This window comes from Lepidothrix coronata, unplaced genomic scaffold (assembly GCF_001604755.1).
Source record: "Lepidothrix coronata isolate B3197 unplaced genomic scaffold, Lepidothrix_coronata-1.0 Scaffold285, whole genome shotgun sequence".
Lineage (NCBI taxonomy): Eukaryota > Metazoa > Chordata > Aves > Passeriformes > Pipridae > Lepidothrix > Lepidothrix coronata.
Window position 1 is genome coordinate 194,474 of NW_016690465.1, and position 14,389 is coordinate 208,862.

Below are 14,389 nucleotides of genomic sequence, written 5' to 3' on the forward strand. Positions count from 1 at the left end.
GGCCCCTGGGAGGGACACAAACCCACTGGACTGATTTTCTGTGTGATCTAACAAGGTTAATGAAGATCTGTACCAGAGGCATTGATTACTTGGAGAATATCCGTGTCCCTGGGACAGAGGGGAAGCCCTGGGTTCAGTGAGGAAGCCCCAGAAATCCTGTCACAGGACAGGAACCATCACCTCTCCACGCTCCCCTTAACCCTGACCCAGCAGGTCCTGTCTGTCCCTGCAGTCCTGTTGCTGTGCACATCATCTCCACGAGCACTGAGCCTCTGCACTAAAACCTGTTCTGACCAAGCCCACTGACTTTCCAGAGAGCTTAAACCAACCTAAGGTCAACAAGGAGAACCAGAACATTTCCCAGGTGAGGATTTCCTGCCTTGCCAAAGAGATGCAGCACCAGCAGACACAGAGCCTCAGCTGCCACAGGAGGAATGAGCAAAACCCTGCACAGGAATGCACAGAAACACTTCCTGAGCTCAGCAAATAGTTTAAAGACACCCTCCAGCCATTCCAGGCTCCTTTGTTTTCACGGAGGCAACACACACCACCTGTCAAAAGCCAATATTTAATTGAGAGGAAATGCACCACAGCCGTGGAAATATCCTGGGTTATGGTAACGATATCGAACCCATCATTTCCATTTCCCACAACAACTCAGGACTGCAGAGCCTGGGGAGCCTCCTGCCCCCCAGCCTGGAGGCACAGCCCCGGGGGGCTCTGTGGGGAGGGCTGGGGAGCTGACAGAGCTGCTGCAGCTCCCGGGGGTCCATCAGGAGGGCACTGAGGGGCTCAGCCCTCCAGGGGTGCAGGGCCAGCTCCCAGGCACCTGCATCCCCTCAAACGAGGGAAGCACTCGGGAGCCAGCTCATTTCAGCAATGTTTGCATCACTTCAGAGTTCCAGCTCGCCCTGGAGACCACGAGAGGAACCACCCTGCCAAAAACGAATAAATAAAATAACCGCCAGTGTTTGCACACTTGAGTGTGGTTTCCGTGTGTGTCTGAGAACGACTCAAACCAGCCACAAAATGGGGAATTCACCCAGCCATTTAAGGGGTTCACAGTTGCAGGAACACACAAAACCAGACTGCCATTCCCTCGTGCACTGTCACAGAGCAGCTACAGCCTGGCAGTGGAAATACTTGCTGGAGGAAGAGATAAATTGCTCAGTTAACTCCAACACAGACCCTTCAGCGAGGCATGAGCCTACAAAGGGCTTAATACTTCTCATGAGGCACAGTTTTAGAACCTTAGGGCAGGCTGCCCAGAGCAGCTGTGGCTGCCCCTGGATCCCTGGAAGTGTCCAGGGCCAGGTTGGACGGGGCTTGAGGAAACCTGAGCTAGTGGGAGGTGTCCCTGCCCATGGCAGGGAGTGGGGCTGGATGAGCTTTACAGTCCCTTCCAACCCAAACCCTTCCAGGAGACTATTCCATGATTCTTTGAAAGCAGAGGACAGAGCCCACCACACTCCCCACAGCCCCTGACCCACTGCAATCTCCTCTGAACTCCACTGAAGCCTCACTTGATCAACTTAACAGGAATTATCACCAGCTTTTAGGAAACCTAACAATGAAGACTTAAAAGAAGAGATTCCTGGGTATTAACTTAAGCTCCTCCAAGCTGTTCCAGTCATTTTCCCCTTTCACATCCCATATTGTCTATAATTTACCAATATAAAGTGTTTTAAAATTATTATGGAGCTGTGATACAATTTTATTTCTGAAATGTAACAGCTCATGAACTTTAACTGTAGAATGGAACCTCAAGCAGATACTTTTATTTCTCCAGTGATTGCACTGCAAGGGCCTGGAGGGACAGGACAAGGGGGAGTGGCTTTAAATGGGAAGAGAGCAGGAGTAGATGATTGGGAAGAAATCTTGGCTGGGAGGGTGGGGAGGCCCTGGCCCAGGTTGCCCAGAGAAGCTGTGGCTGCCCCTGGATCCCGGCAAGTGTCCAAGGCCAGGTTGGACAGGGCTTGGAGTAACCTGGGCTAGTGGAAGGTGTGGAAGTGCCCATGGCAGGCGGTGGGACTGGATGAACTTTGAGGTCCTTCCAACCCAAACCATCCTGAACTCTAACTACAGTATGGAACCCTAAGTAGATATTTTTATTTCCCCACAGCTGCAGTTGAATTTAAACCCTCAGGTCTCCATGGAAAACCAGGGCTCCATGCCAGCAGCTGCACTCCCCAGCAGATCCTGTGACGGATGATCCCACCTGTGCCACGGAAGCCCTGGACCCCAGGCCCCCAGAGCAGAGCTCTCTGGAGGTGCAAGGCACCACAGATTGCTGGGTGACCCAGTTCACCGAGGCTGAGCAGCTCCCCCAGGGAGAACCATCTGCTCTTGTCCTAATTTATTCCATTAGTCACAGCCCAGCACAAATCGCATTAACGGCGACGGGGCAGCAGCAGCTCTGAACTCACCACTCAGAAGTAATTGTGTTATGGGCATCTGCTCTGTGCCTCCCCACAGCCACTTCAGACCCTGCACTGCAACCTGGGCCCAAAGCCTCCCAGGGAAGGGCCAACCCACAGCCTGGCAGCGGGACAAACTTCCAGGGCTGGGCTGCAGGATTAGGAACTGAGACTCAAGGCAGCAAATGTGTTACAGAGGATGTGCTCAGGACAGGAGGGAATGGCCTCAGGCTGTGCCAGGGGAGGCTCCAGTTGGACATCAGCAGGAATTTCTTGCTGGAAAGGGTGGTCAGGCCCTGGCAGGGGCTGCCCAGGGAGGTTTGGAGTCCCCATCCCAGGGAGGTTTGGTGTCCCAGGAAGGCCTGGCCGTGGCACTCAGTGCTCTGGGCTGGGGGACAAGGTGGGGATGGGGCCCAGGTTGACTTGATGGGCTTGGAGGGCTTTTCCAACCATTCTGTGAGGTCCTTAATCCCACAGTGACATCTGTTCTTGGAGAATATGGGAAAGGGAAACAAAGTCCTTGGAAGAAAAAGTTAACTGAAGGTGAGCATATTTTAAAGCAGCTATGAAATTAAACTCAGTCCCAGACGGAGTAACACCGAGATCTGGTTTATAGTTGACTTGGAAATAAACCCCAAAGCCTTGTCCTTCCACCAGAGCTGCAATGCCTGCTGTCTGCCCCGAGCAAGGCAGCAGAGGAGCAGGAGCAGCACATATCCCAGATGTTTCTGTTCCCTTTCCAGCACACACTCCACATCTTCCCAAAGCACTGAGCTGCCTCCTGTCAAGTCTGTCCCACTGAGCAGAGAACTGAGAGATGTGACAGAAGGACTCAGTGGTCTGTTCACTTCTTTTCCATTTAAAAATGATCCTCATGAGTTAAATGGCATTTTCAATCTCATTCACTGGGTAGTTTTGCAACGGACATTAAGCACTATAAACAGGAGCCCTGCCTGAGTAGGACTTGAGAACTGCACAGCACCAACACACAGGTCTCTCGTGATCCCATCCCACAATCTGGTACCTTGCTCATGTCCCTGGATGGGGTGACAGCAGGTCAGCCATGAAATGCAGGAGCACATCCCAAATCCAGCCCCCCAGTCAAGCTCCATCACATCCTGCTGGGTTTTACCCAGAGCCAGACGTGCCTTCACATGTCCAGTCACTACAGTCACTGAAATCCTTTGTGACGAGCTGAACAAACAGAGCCCACAGTGCTGAGGGAGAACTAACCCTGACAAGATGGCAGGGCTGCACCAGGATGAGGAGAGGGAAGTGTGAGCCAGCCCTGGGGATGGAGGGAGCTGAGTCTGCTCAGCTGTTCCTCACCCTGCTGGGGAGAGGCACGGGGGTTAAACACGGGCTACACACGGCTGCCACTGCACAGGGAGCTGCCACCAGGTGCTGTTACACTGCACAGCAAAGAACCACCCATTTACAGCTCTCAAGGTTTCAGAGAAGAGACTTAACAGCAGAATATTTGCTGACCACGACAGAACTGGGCTCATCTGACACTGACTCCGAAAGCAGAGCTTGTTGCTGCCCCTCAGGAATGCAGAGTTACAGCAGTGTAACCCACATCCAGGGCCAGCACTGGGGTTGTCGTGTGCCAGCCCAGCAAAAATTCCTCTTCTGCTGCCACCACAGTGAGTGACACACTCCGAGTGCCAGACTCACCTCAGAACTGACTGCCAAAGGCCCTCAGTTTGGTTGATGTAACCCCCCACAGGCAGCGTCCTCCAGCTGCTCCCACACCCACAGAATGAACCTGGAACGTTCTGCTCTGGTGTTTTTGGTCACTCCACTCTGTGCACCCCAAGCAGCAGCGTTTCCACGTGTGAGAGCAGGAACACCAACTCCCAACGCTCCAGCTGGGTCTGAATTCATTTCTGCAGTTCCCAGAGCTGATCCCACAGCGAGGGGAACTAAAGTGACCCATCCCCCTCTCCTCACCCACGATTTCCATCCCCTGCTGGAGGTGAACTCCAGGTTTACTCTGAGTCAGAAGCCAAGCCCAAGGAACCCCACCTGCAGAGCTCCTGCAGTGGGTGGACAACTCACCCATCTTCTCCGGCTCGTCCGGGCCCGTGCCGGCGATGCAGCTGCTCTCCAGGCCGTAGGTTGGATCCACCTTCCCAGAGGCTCGTGCTGCCTCCTGGACCTTCTTCACATGAGCTTCCACCAGCTCCAGAGGCACCTCCTCTCTGACCCGGGAAAACTCCTCTGTGAAAACACACAAAACGTTACATTCTGGGGTTTTTTTTTGGCAAACTGAAAGTTGTATTTTCTCCAGTGAACATGCAGGTAAATCCTGGGGCAAAGTGGGTTCTCAAATATGCAAGTTCCTTCTTTTCACATGAGGCAGGTGGGTTTGTCTCTCTGATGTGGCAGGAAAGACTTTCTTTCCAAATTATAAAACAGTTGGTTTTGTCTTTTCAATGTGGTCGAAGAGAGTTTCTTCCCAATTATATAAAATTGTATTTCATGTGGAAAAACAAGGAAAAAGTGAAAAGAACTACTTCAAGTGGACACATCTAATGTCCCCTCAACACCTGAACCTACTGGTGGAAGGTGCCCCTGCCCATGGCAGGATCCCCTGTCACTCTTTTTCAGACTAGCCAGGCCCAGCTCCCACAGCCCCTGCCCATCAGAGACACGCTCCAGACTCCTCATCATCCACAGGGCCCTCCTGGACCCTCTGCAGCAGCTCCTTGTCTCGTACTGAGGAGCCCAGCCCCGAACGTGACACCCCACACGTGCCTCACGGGGCAACCTGCCTGAAAACTGGCCACTGCAGTACAAACAACCCACACCTGGGAACCACAGAGCTGTGTCCTACACGCACTGCAGACCCAAACTGCCGTGGATTATCCATCACTAAGCAGTCCAACCCCCTGCTCCAGGAGCAGCCAGAGCCCAGCCGTACCCAGGGCGGCCTTGGCGGCGGCCGAGGCCACGCGAGGGTCCACCACCGAGGCCAGGAAGGCCACCGTGCTCATCACGGGGTTGCCCGACTGGCTGAAGGGCACGGGCTGGTAGGCCAGGGGGCCCAGGGACGCGTCCGAGTTCTCCAGGTAGGGATCCTCGATGGGCAGGCGCAGGAAGTGCAGGATGCACTCGTCCTGCGTGCGGCTCCCCACGTGCTCCGACACCTTGTTCCAGTCGTCCTTGTACATCTCCAGGGCCTGCAAAAGGCACACAGTGACTGTGGGCACACCAGCTGCTGGGGAAAAACAACCCTGCCCGAGGCAAAGAGACCTGCAGTGATGGATTAGGTGGTGATGGAACAACGAATCGGGATCAGACAACCAATAAAAATCACATTCTTCCTGGTAGCAAAATTATCTGTATAAGAAATGTGAACACCCCCCTCAGAAATCAGTGACATTTAAGCAAAATTATCTGTATAAGAAATGTGAACACCTCCCTCAGATATCAGTGACATTTAAGCAAAATTATCTGTATAAGAAATGTGAACACCTCCCTCAGATATCAGTGATATTTAAGCCCCAGGGATCATCACATGAGTTGATGCTGTTACTGTACCAAAAAGAATGGTCAGAAGATTTGGGATTTACCAATATTCACACAGTTGGTGTCTCCCCATTTGCTTTCACAGAGAACTTGGCTTGTCCTACCACGTCTCACAATTCCTCAATCCCCACCACTCCTCCCCGAGGGCTCTTGTGTTCTCCCACTGAACACACGAAGCTCTTTGGGGCAGGGACAGGATTTGTGTCCCACACAAGCACTGGCTGTGATGTTGAAATCCAGTTTTTAGATCCAACAGATGTTATGGAAGGGGAAAAGCATCAAACCAATACATCAGGGGAAAAGAGGGGAAAATATCCCACCCCCTGAAGGCAGGAGAGATCAGATCACCAGTTATCTGATCTCTGTTAACAAGCCCTTATTGGGTAGATAAGCACTTCACAAAATAAGAACTTCTATTTCAAATCAAAGATCTTGTGATTCAGAATTTCAGTCACTTTTAAACTTAAGAAAAGCCTTAAAATAATTTAATAGCAAAGAGCTACTGAAGGCCCTGCATTAGTGTATGAAAACCCAACAAATTAGTCCTGTAAAACCCTCCAAGTGGTGGCCTAATAAATTATTATCCCTTAACAAGCGTTTTTTTCCCTGAAAACTGTTTTAGTGAAGCATTTGTATAACATAAAATGAATGCTGAGTTATCCTGAGCCATTTATTTCTACATTTCTGAGATAATCTGAGTTTGGGAACGAATGGACAGACTGCACTGGGCAGCCTGGTCCTACCACAGCAATCACCACTCCCAACCACTGCTGAACCCTTCTCCTGCCCTCCCTCTGATCTGCCAGGGGTTTAGTAATGAGAATAATAAAAATTAATAAAGAAGTAATGAGTTTAATAAACGAGAAACTGCTCAGTTCAGTAGGTCACATTCAGGGGAAATCTTTATCCACCGTCCAGCCTTCACCTCCCTTCCCCTCCCTCCATCCCTGGAGTACCAGGGCCAGTTGTACCCACACTGCCCAGGAGACCAGCTCTGCTCCCCCAAACCCAGGGGGCTGGGCTCTGCTCCTTCTCCTTCACTGCTTCATCCTCCTGCCACACAAACCCTCTCCCCCAGTCGCTGTCCTTCCCAAAACCAGCTGGGAATGCACTTGCAGTGCTCCGTGGAGACACAGAGGGGCTGGGGCAGGGAGGAGGATCAGGGAGGGGAACTCTTTCCTCCCCCATTAATTCAGTCAACAGGCAGAGGGACAATAATTATTTTAGATATGATTTATTATCTGGAACTTGGCTGCATCTCTGTTTGCCCAAAGCTGCCCTGAGGATTTAATTGGACCGAGCTGGCTTGTTACAGCCCAATTACTTATGCTTGAACTGATATACTCTGCACTGATTTATTCAGAGGGCAAACCCAGGAAAAATGAGCAACGAAAACATTATTAATTTAAACTCATTAAATCAAATTGCAATCGCAAGATTTGGTTTTTTGGGTTTTTTTCTTTTGTTTTAAACAAATATGTCACTGGATTATTTCGTTAGGCTACAACTTGCTGTGTCTGACCAGAAGCTACAAATGTACAAACCACTGAATTTTAAATAATTATTATATTAATAGCATTAATTTAAATAATACATTTAAATAAATAATAGAGGAAAGCAGCCAGTGTATCAAGGCATCAGCCTTGTTTCTCCTCCAAGAATGCTGTGGAAAACACCTGAGCTGTTTACACCCCATAAGCAAATTTTTTTCCACGTGCCTATAGAAAAGTGTTGGCTAAACAGTGAATATCAACCTAAAATAAAGAGAAAAAAATAGAAGTTTTTGCTGTTTGGTAACCACACCCCATATCTGTGAGGGCTCAGTCACAGGAGCTGAGTGTTGTTCAGCACTATCCAGGTCCCTTCTCCAGGCTTTTCCCTAACAATTTAACTTTTCAATGGGTTTATTGACACATGGGAAGACAAAAGGCTGGAACAATCAAGCAGTTGCAATCTGCTTTAAGCTCTCCAAGTAGAAATAAACAAAAATAGAACCCAAAACTGGAATTCTTAGAACCCTGAATTACGTAAAGGGAAATAAATCAGCTGTGCAGCCACTGGAGAGAGAGAATGTCCCTGGAATAGCAAAGCTGGAGAGATGATTTTTCTTTACAGGAAGTGGCAGCACTTTGAATTATTTCAGGCCACTGAGACTCCTCTTCTGATGAAGCCCAGAAAAACAACTGTGCCCTGATGTCAGTGTGGGACACCAGAACAGCCTCTGCAGGGGGAGCTTCCATCCCCCACTGGAATTCCGGGACATCCCACAATCACCACGTGCTTCAGCAGCATCAGATGAAGTGACCCCGGGGACAAAAACCTGCAGCAGCTCTTTGAGCTCATTTTACAGCACCTGACTGGAGCCATCCCTGGGATATTTCTTGTAGACTTCCAGGAAAAGACCAGACAACACCCCAAGTGCAGCTCCGTGGCCAAAGCAACCAGGAGATGTGAGGGATGAAGGGGCTCCCAAAGGGCTCCCAAAGGGCTCCCAGAGGGATCCCAGAGGGCCTCCCTCCTCAGTGGCAGGAGCCAGGAACTGTTTGAGAACCACTGCACCTCAAAGATGAGCTGTTTGCTGAGCTCTGGCACGGGCAGGGACTGTGCAGACCACCAGGATGTCAGACTGCAAAGACCACCAGCATTTCCAAGGATTCACCTGAGCGGGCAGCAAACCAGGGCTGGAATTATTTCCCATGGCTTGAATTACTCACCATCAGTTCACACTGCCAGGGACCTCTGCTGAAGGAAAACACCCCTCTGCACTGCAAAACTTCTTCTTGACTTTACCTGAAGTTCTTAAACACTTAATTTCTGGCTTGCAGGTACAAGTTAGAGCCCAATCTAATTCACAGACCAAATGTGACTCACACAGATGTTGTGCCACCTCCTCCTGCAGTGAGGTCCCTGTGCCCATGGTGGCAGTTGTTCTCTAACTCCAGTGTATCAGCCAGGGGCAGGTTTTTAAAGCCTGATATCCTGCATGTTTCTGTTTCCTACCCTTGGGTTTTGCCCTCCTGAACTTACTTCCAAGAGCAGCAGCGTCTCCTGCTCTGTCCATTCTCTCCCAGCACTTGCACCTTTACTCTACAAAAAACAGGAGAAAAAAAAAAAAAGAAGTGAAATACAGGAGTTTTTGTACAAAACCTTTCAGAAGAAAACACTGAGGAGAAATAGAGAAAAGAGGATTTTCCTAAATGATAAACCCTTCTCTGAGTGCTGAAGGCAGTGGGCTGTGTATGGTGTGTGCTGGTCCAAAATAAGTTCATCTATTTAGGAAGTTCATCAGTAAAAAATAATTTCATTTATCTATAAGTTCATCAGTAAAGAAATGATAAATCTTTACAAGTGAAATGAGCTGTGTGAGAAGGAAAAGTAATTACAGCAAGACCATTTACACTCCAGCAAATCACTTGCTCCTAGAGTTGCTGCTCCCAAATCTATACCTCATTAACTGCTGGGATTAGCTAAAAAAAAAAAAAAGAAATCACAAAATTCACGGTGAAACTTCCCCTCCTGTGACACCCTGACCCATCACGTGTCAAAAAGGGACAGAAGCAGCTTGTCACCTGCCCCTACAGAACATCATTGGGTGGCTCTGTGCCAGAGCACAGCAAAGGAAATGGGTATTTAGGGGAATAAATATTATCTCGAGATGCATTTCAGACACATCATTAACCCAAACAGAACACTCATCATCACCCAGCAGCTGATCAGCTCCACAACAGGCTGATTTAAGAGCCAAAAACCCAACAGCCACACAGAAACCAAACAGGGAAATCAGTATCTGCCAAGAAATCTTCTCCAGCTCACTGGTACGGATCCTGTAAAGAGTCCAGAACCAGGAAGGGATTTATGGATTTGGAGAATATTTATACTCCCCATAACAAGTGAAAAATCAGTCTGTGAAATGTGAGATGAAATGAGGCTTTATTAAAAACACTGATCTCTAGAAGTAGTGCTTTGGGTTTGTGGGGTTTTGAAACCATTCTCTGAAGGAATAAATAGTGTGTAAATAGTATAAATAATAGTGTATAAATAGTTATTTCTTAGGTTTAAATAGTGACCTCTTAGGCCAACGGGCTAATTACACAGAATTAAGCCTGATGTGAGCCCAAAAACTCTGGAGACTCCCCAGCTCCAAAGGTTGTGTTATGGTTACATGGGATTCCTGCAGCACCTCCAGGCACACACAGGTATTGGGAGCAGGAGAAAGGCAGGAGGTTACAGAATCATCACAGCACTGCAATGATGCCTCAAAGTTTTAATTATCCTGTGCAACATGTTGCAGTGACAGTCACAGAATGTCCCCTGCAACGATTTGGGGACACTTTTTGTTCTCTCAGGCTGGAAAACCCTGCTCAGACTTGGAAAACAGGATAGCTAAAGATCCTGCTGGAGGATCTCAGCTCCTGGTTGGATTTATTGGATGGTTTGATGATTCTGAACCACTCAGGTGGAATATGCAGGAACAGAGTGAGTTTGGAGTCTGAAGGCTGACAGTGGAATGGGAATTGATACATGTCTTTATTCCTACAAAATCAGAATTCCAACACAATCACTCCTCTCAGTGTCCTGCACTGGGGAAGAAATCTAAACTGGGACTGTAAGAGTAACAAAAGTCACCTCAATGTCACCAAGCTGGGCACACTTGAGCAGGAAAACTCAACAGAAGGTTGAGGGGAAATAGGGGAAAAAAATCCCAAGACTTGCCTTGGCTAAAGTCTTCTTTGAGTAAATGTCTGTGCGAAGGCCAAAGTTCTGCAGGTCAGTTGGCTTCTCCTTGTTCTTCTCTGGAAAACTCAACATCTGCTGAGCAGCTGGAACCTGGGAACAAACATCACAAGGGAAAGGTGACAGGGGCAAGAACTGCAAGGTTCTCAAGGTCTTCAGACCAGTGTCCACCAGAACATGGACTGGACAGAGAAGTTGAACACAGGTCTGTGGAGGTGACTGTAGAACAAATCTGAGCAATGGGGGCAAGTGTTCCATGTAAAACGACCTGAAATGCTCCACCCAGCTGGACAAACGAGGGAACATTTCACCCAGCTGGGCACAAACAACTGTGCTGCTGTGCCCCCTGGCCCTGGACAGAGCCCAGGCACAGCCAGCCCTGGGACTCACCTGTGGGGTGCGGATGTGCAGGGGCATCAGCCCCGAGGGGGTGTCGGCCAGCACGTTGAAGTGAGGGGTGGGGGGCGGCCCCATGGCCATGGGGCGGCTCTCGGGGTCCACCTGGTAGTTAATGAGGCCCCACTGCTCCAGGAAAGCGTGGACCCTGCCAGAGAGAGGGGCAAATCAAAGCTTCCCAACTGAAGCCTTGCCCAAAGCCCGAGGCCCCCGCCCCGCGGTCCCGCTGTCACCTCATGACGGCACACACGTCCCCCGTGAGGTTCCTCCTGCAGGCTGTGCTGGTCAGGTACTCCTGAGGGTTCAGCCGGTACGTGTCGATCATGAAGTTCCTGTAGGCCAGGTATCTGCAACACAGGGGGCACACAGGGATTCAGGGCCAGGTATCTGCAGCACAGGGGGCACACAGGCATTCAGGGCCAGGTATCTGCCACACAGGGGGCACACAGGCATGGATTTATGGCCAGGTATCTGCAACACAGGGGGCACACAGGGATTCAGGGCCAGGTATCTGCAGCACAGGGGGCACACAGGGATTCAGGGCCAGGTATCTGCCACACAGGGGGCACACAGGCATGGATTTATGGCCAGGTATCTGCAACACAGGGGGCACACAGTCATGGAATCAGGGCCAGGTATCTGCAGCACAGGGGGCACACAGTCATGGAATCAGGGCCAGGGTCACACATTCATGGCCAGGTCTCTGCCATTCAAGGGTCACACAGTCATGGATTCATGCCCAGGGTCACACATCAGGGCCAGGCCTCTGCCACACAAGGGTCACACAGTCATGGATTCATGCCCAGGGTCACACATCAGGGCCAGGCCTCTGCCACACAAGGGGCACACAGCTCATGGCCACTGAGGGCTCACAACATCCAGACTCTCTATTTTAGGATTCACCTCCTCCAAACACCCATGTCACTGACAAGGAAACACCAACAGGCTGTTTTTATTGGTGAAATTTAGGAACCAGCATCCAAAGCAACAGGTTAAGTGGATTTATTTTTATACACTGAGTGTGACCCATCTCTTCCAGACTGTTTCACTCTGGATTTTCCCTGTGGTTGGATGGAAACACGCTCCAATTGCAGTCACACAAATATCTGTGTTAGGTTGGGCATCAACCAAATATTCACACAACAGTAGTAGCTGCAGAAAAAACTAGTGGGGTCTGGTCTTCCCATGGAAATAGGGTAAACAATCCTTGTCCATCCCTGTGTGAGGCTGGAAGGAAAAAGGCTGCACAGAGAAGCAGCAGCAGCAGCACAGCAGCTGGAACACTGCTGTGGCTACACAGGGAGTTTTTAATGCATGAAGAGAGGAGGGAGGAAAGGCTGGGGAACAGCAACATGGGGAAGAGCAGATCTTTGAAAAGCAGAGCATAAGAGCCCAGAGCCAGCACAGCTGGGAACAGCTGGAGCAGAAACAATCCCTGTGAGATTCCCATATTTCAGCACATGACAGCCCAAGGAAGCAGGTTTTGGGGTTCAGCCCATTCCCTGCACTGTGGCTTCAGAGGCTCCTCAGGAAGTTTCTGCAATATCCTGATGCTTCCTAATAAAAATTGTCCAGAAAATAACCTCCCAGAAAATTACTGACAGCCCTGTTCTTTAGAGGGAAAAAAACCCCCAATCTGCCAAATTCAAGTTGGAATCATCCAGGCTGGACGGGGCTTGGAGCAACCTGGTCTGCTGGAAGGTGTCCCTGCCCACAGCAGGAGGGGAGGAATTAGGGGGTCTTTCAGTCCCTCCCCACCCAAACCATCCTGGGATTCTGTGAAGCGAGCATCCTGTGAAAAGCTGTGTTTAAAACAGTGTATTGTTAGCAGATCCTCCCTTTGGAAAATTCCAGAGGGAATGTCTCACATGCAGTGTGTGCAAAGCAGCTGGTAACCAAAAATATAAATAAATCATCCAGGCAAAGCATAAGGAGACAGATGCTGCAAGCACAGATCCCTGCCAAAATCCCACATCTCCCTCCTGACCAAATTCCATAGGAAGCTGGTCAGGAGCAACCCTGGGGTAGGTGTTGGGCTCCTGGGGATGTTTGGGAGCTGAAGGGGAGCTCTTCCCCAGAGGAGTACTGAGGCACATCTCTGAATGCTCCAGGGCAGAACTGGGTTCCCACCTGCCCAGGAACAGGTCTTGGCTGCAGAAATTAATATTTATTAGCAAAGGTCACATCAAGAGGTGCAGAGAGAAGCCCAAGACAGAAGCATCCCAAGGTTTTATCCTGAAGGGAGATGGTTTTCAACCACGACATGACCCATCAGCTAAAACCTGTCAACAGCGAGAAGGGAAGTCAAGTGGGATTTAGTTACAAAGCCTGCTCAGACAGGAGCCACCCCCAGGCACTGCTGTCACAACAATGAACCTGGGTGAGCTCCTCAAACATGGTGTTCTGGCCTGAACACTCAGCTGGAGGCAAATCATCTCCATTCACAGGGATGGCACTCCTTGATTTAAACAGGAAACACAAAGCCAAGCCCACGTGCTGCTCCTACAACCCCTAAATGGGACCAAAATAGATCTCCAGGACAACAGGAGGACTGGGAGGAGCCCCTGACCCGCTCCACTCACAGGCAGTAACCAGCAGCAGCTCAGGGATGAGAATCAGGAGACCTGATGTTTTGATGCCAAGTGGGAAAGGAATCCTGGGACCAGAGGTGACAACCCCATCAGTGGGAAACAGAGAGATCAGCATTCCTTCAGCTGCCTCAGACCCAGAGTGCTGGAAACCCCCAAACAACCACCTGCTGAACAGTAAAACTGGGGGAGCAGCGTCACTGTCAAATGCAATTTGGAACAAACCCATTTTGGAATGGCAGGGGGTTGGAACCAGATGATCCTGAAGGTCCCTCCCAACCCAAACCACTCTGGAATTCCATGGTGCAGCTGTAGTTACCTCTGGAACTCAGACATGTAGAGAAGTTGTAAGGAAAGACTATAGACTGAAAATTCCAGGGCTCCAGGGACCTCAGGGGGTCTGTAATCCAACCTCCCACTCAAACCATGGACTTTGACTGGGTTTCCCAGGGCTTTGTCCTGGAAACACTCCAAGGAGGAACAATCCCAACTTCCCAGGGCCCTATCCCAGAGCTTCATCTTCTTCAGGGTTTAAAGTTTAAAGTTTCAAAATGGAACTTAATGTCAGACCAGAAGCCTCACAACCCAACAGTGACACCTGAGACAGGGAAATTCCAGCACAGGAACAGGCCCTGCAGGAATTCTCCTGTCCAGGTTGGGAGAGCTGGGGGGGTTCCCCTGGAGAAGAGAAGGCTCCAGGGAGAGCTGAGAGCCCCTGGT

At 50.0% G+C, this 14,389-nt stretch overlaps 1 protein-coding gene across 1 annotated transcript in view; it reads right to left on the minus strand.

Moving 5' to 3' along the window:
- Positions 1 to 14,389, minus strand: part of SMARCC1 (SWI/SNF related, matrix associated, actin dependent regulator of chromatin subfamily c member 1) — a 47,799-nt gene that overhangs the window by 9,590 nt on the left and 23,820 nt on the right. The window contains 6 exon segments of the mRNA XM_017836827.1: positions 4,479 to 4,640; positions 5,344 to 5,602; positions 8,979 to 9,038; positions 10,665 to 10,778; positions 11,076 to 11,229; positions 11,315 to 11,428. Coding sequence (XP_017692316.1) covers positions 4,479 to 4,640; positions 5,344 to 5,602; positions 8,979 to 9,038; positions 10,665 to 10,778; positions 11,076 to 11,229; positions 11,315 to 11,428 — 863 coding nt within the window.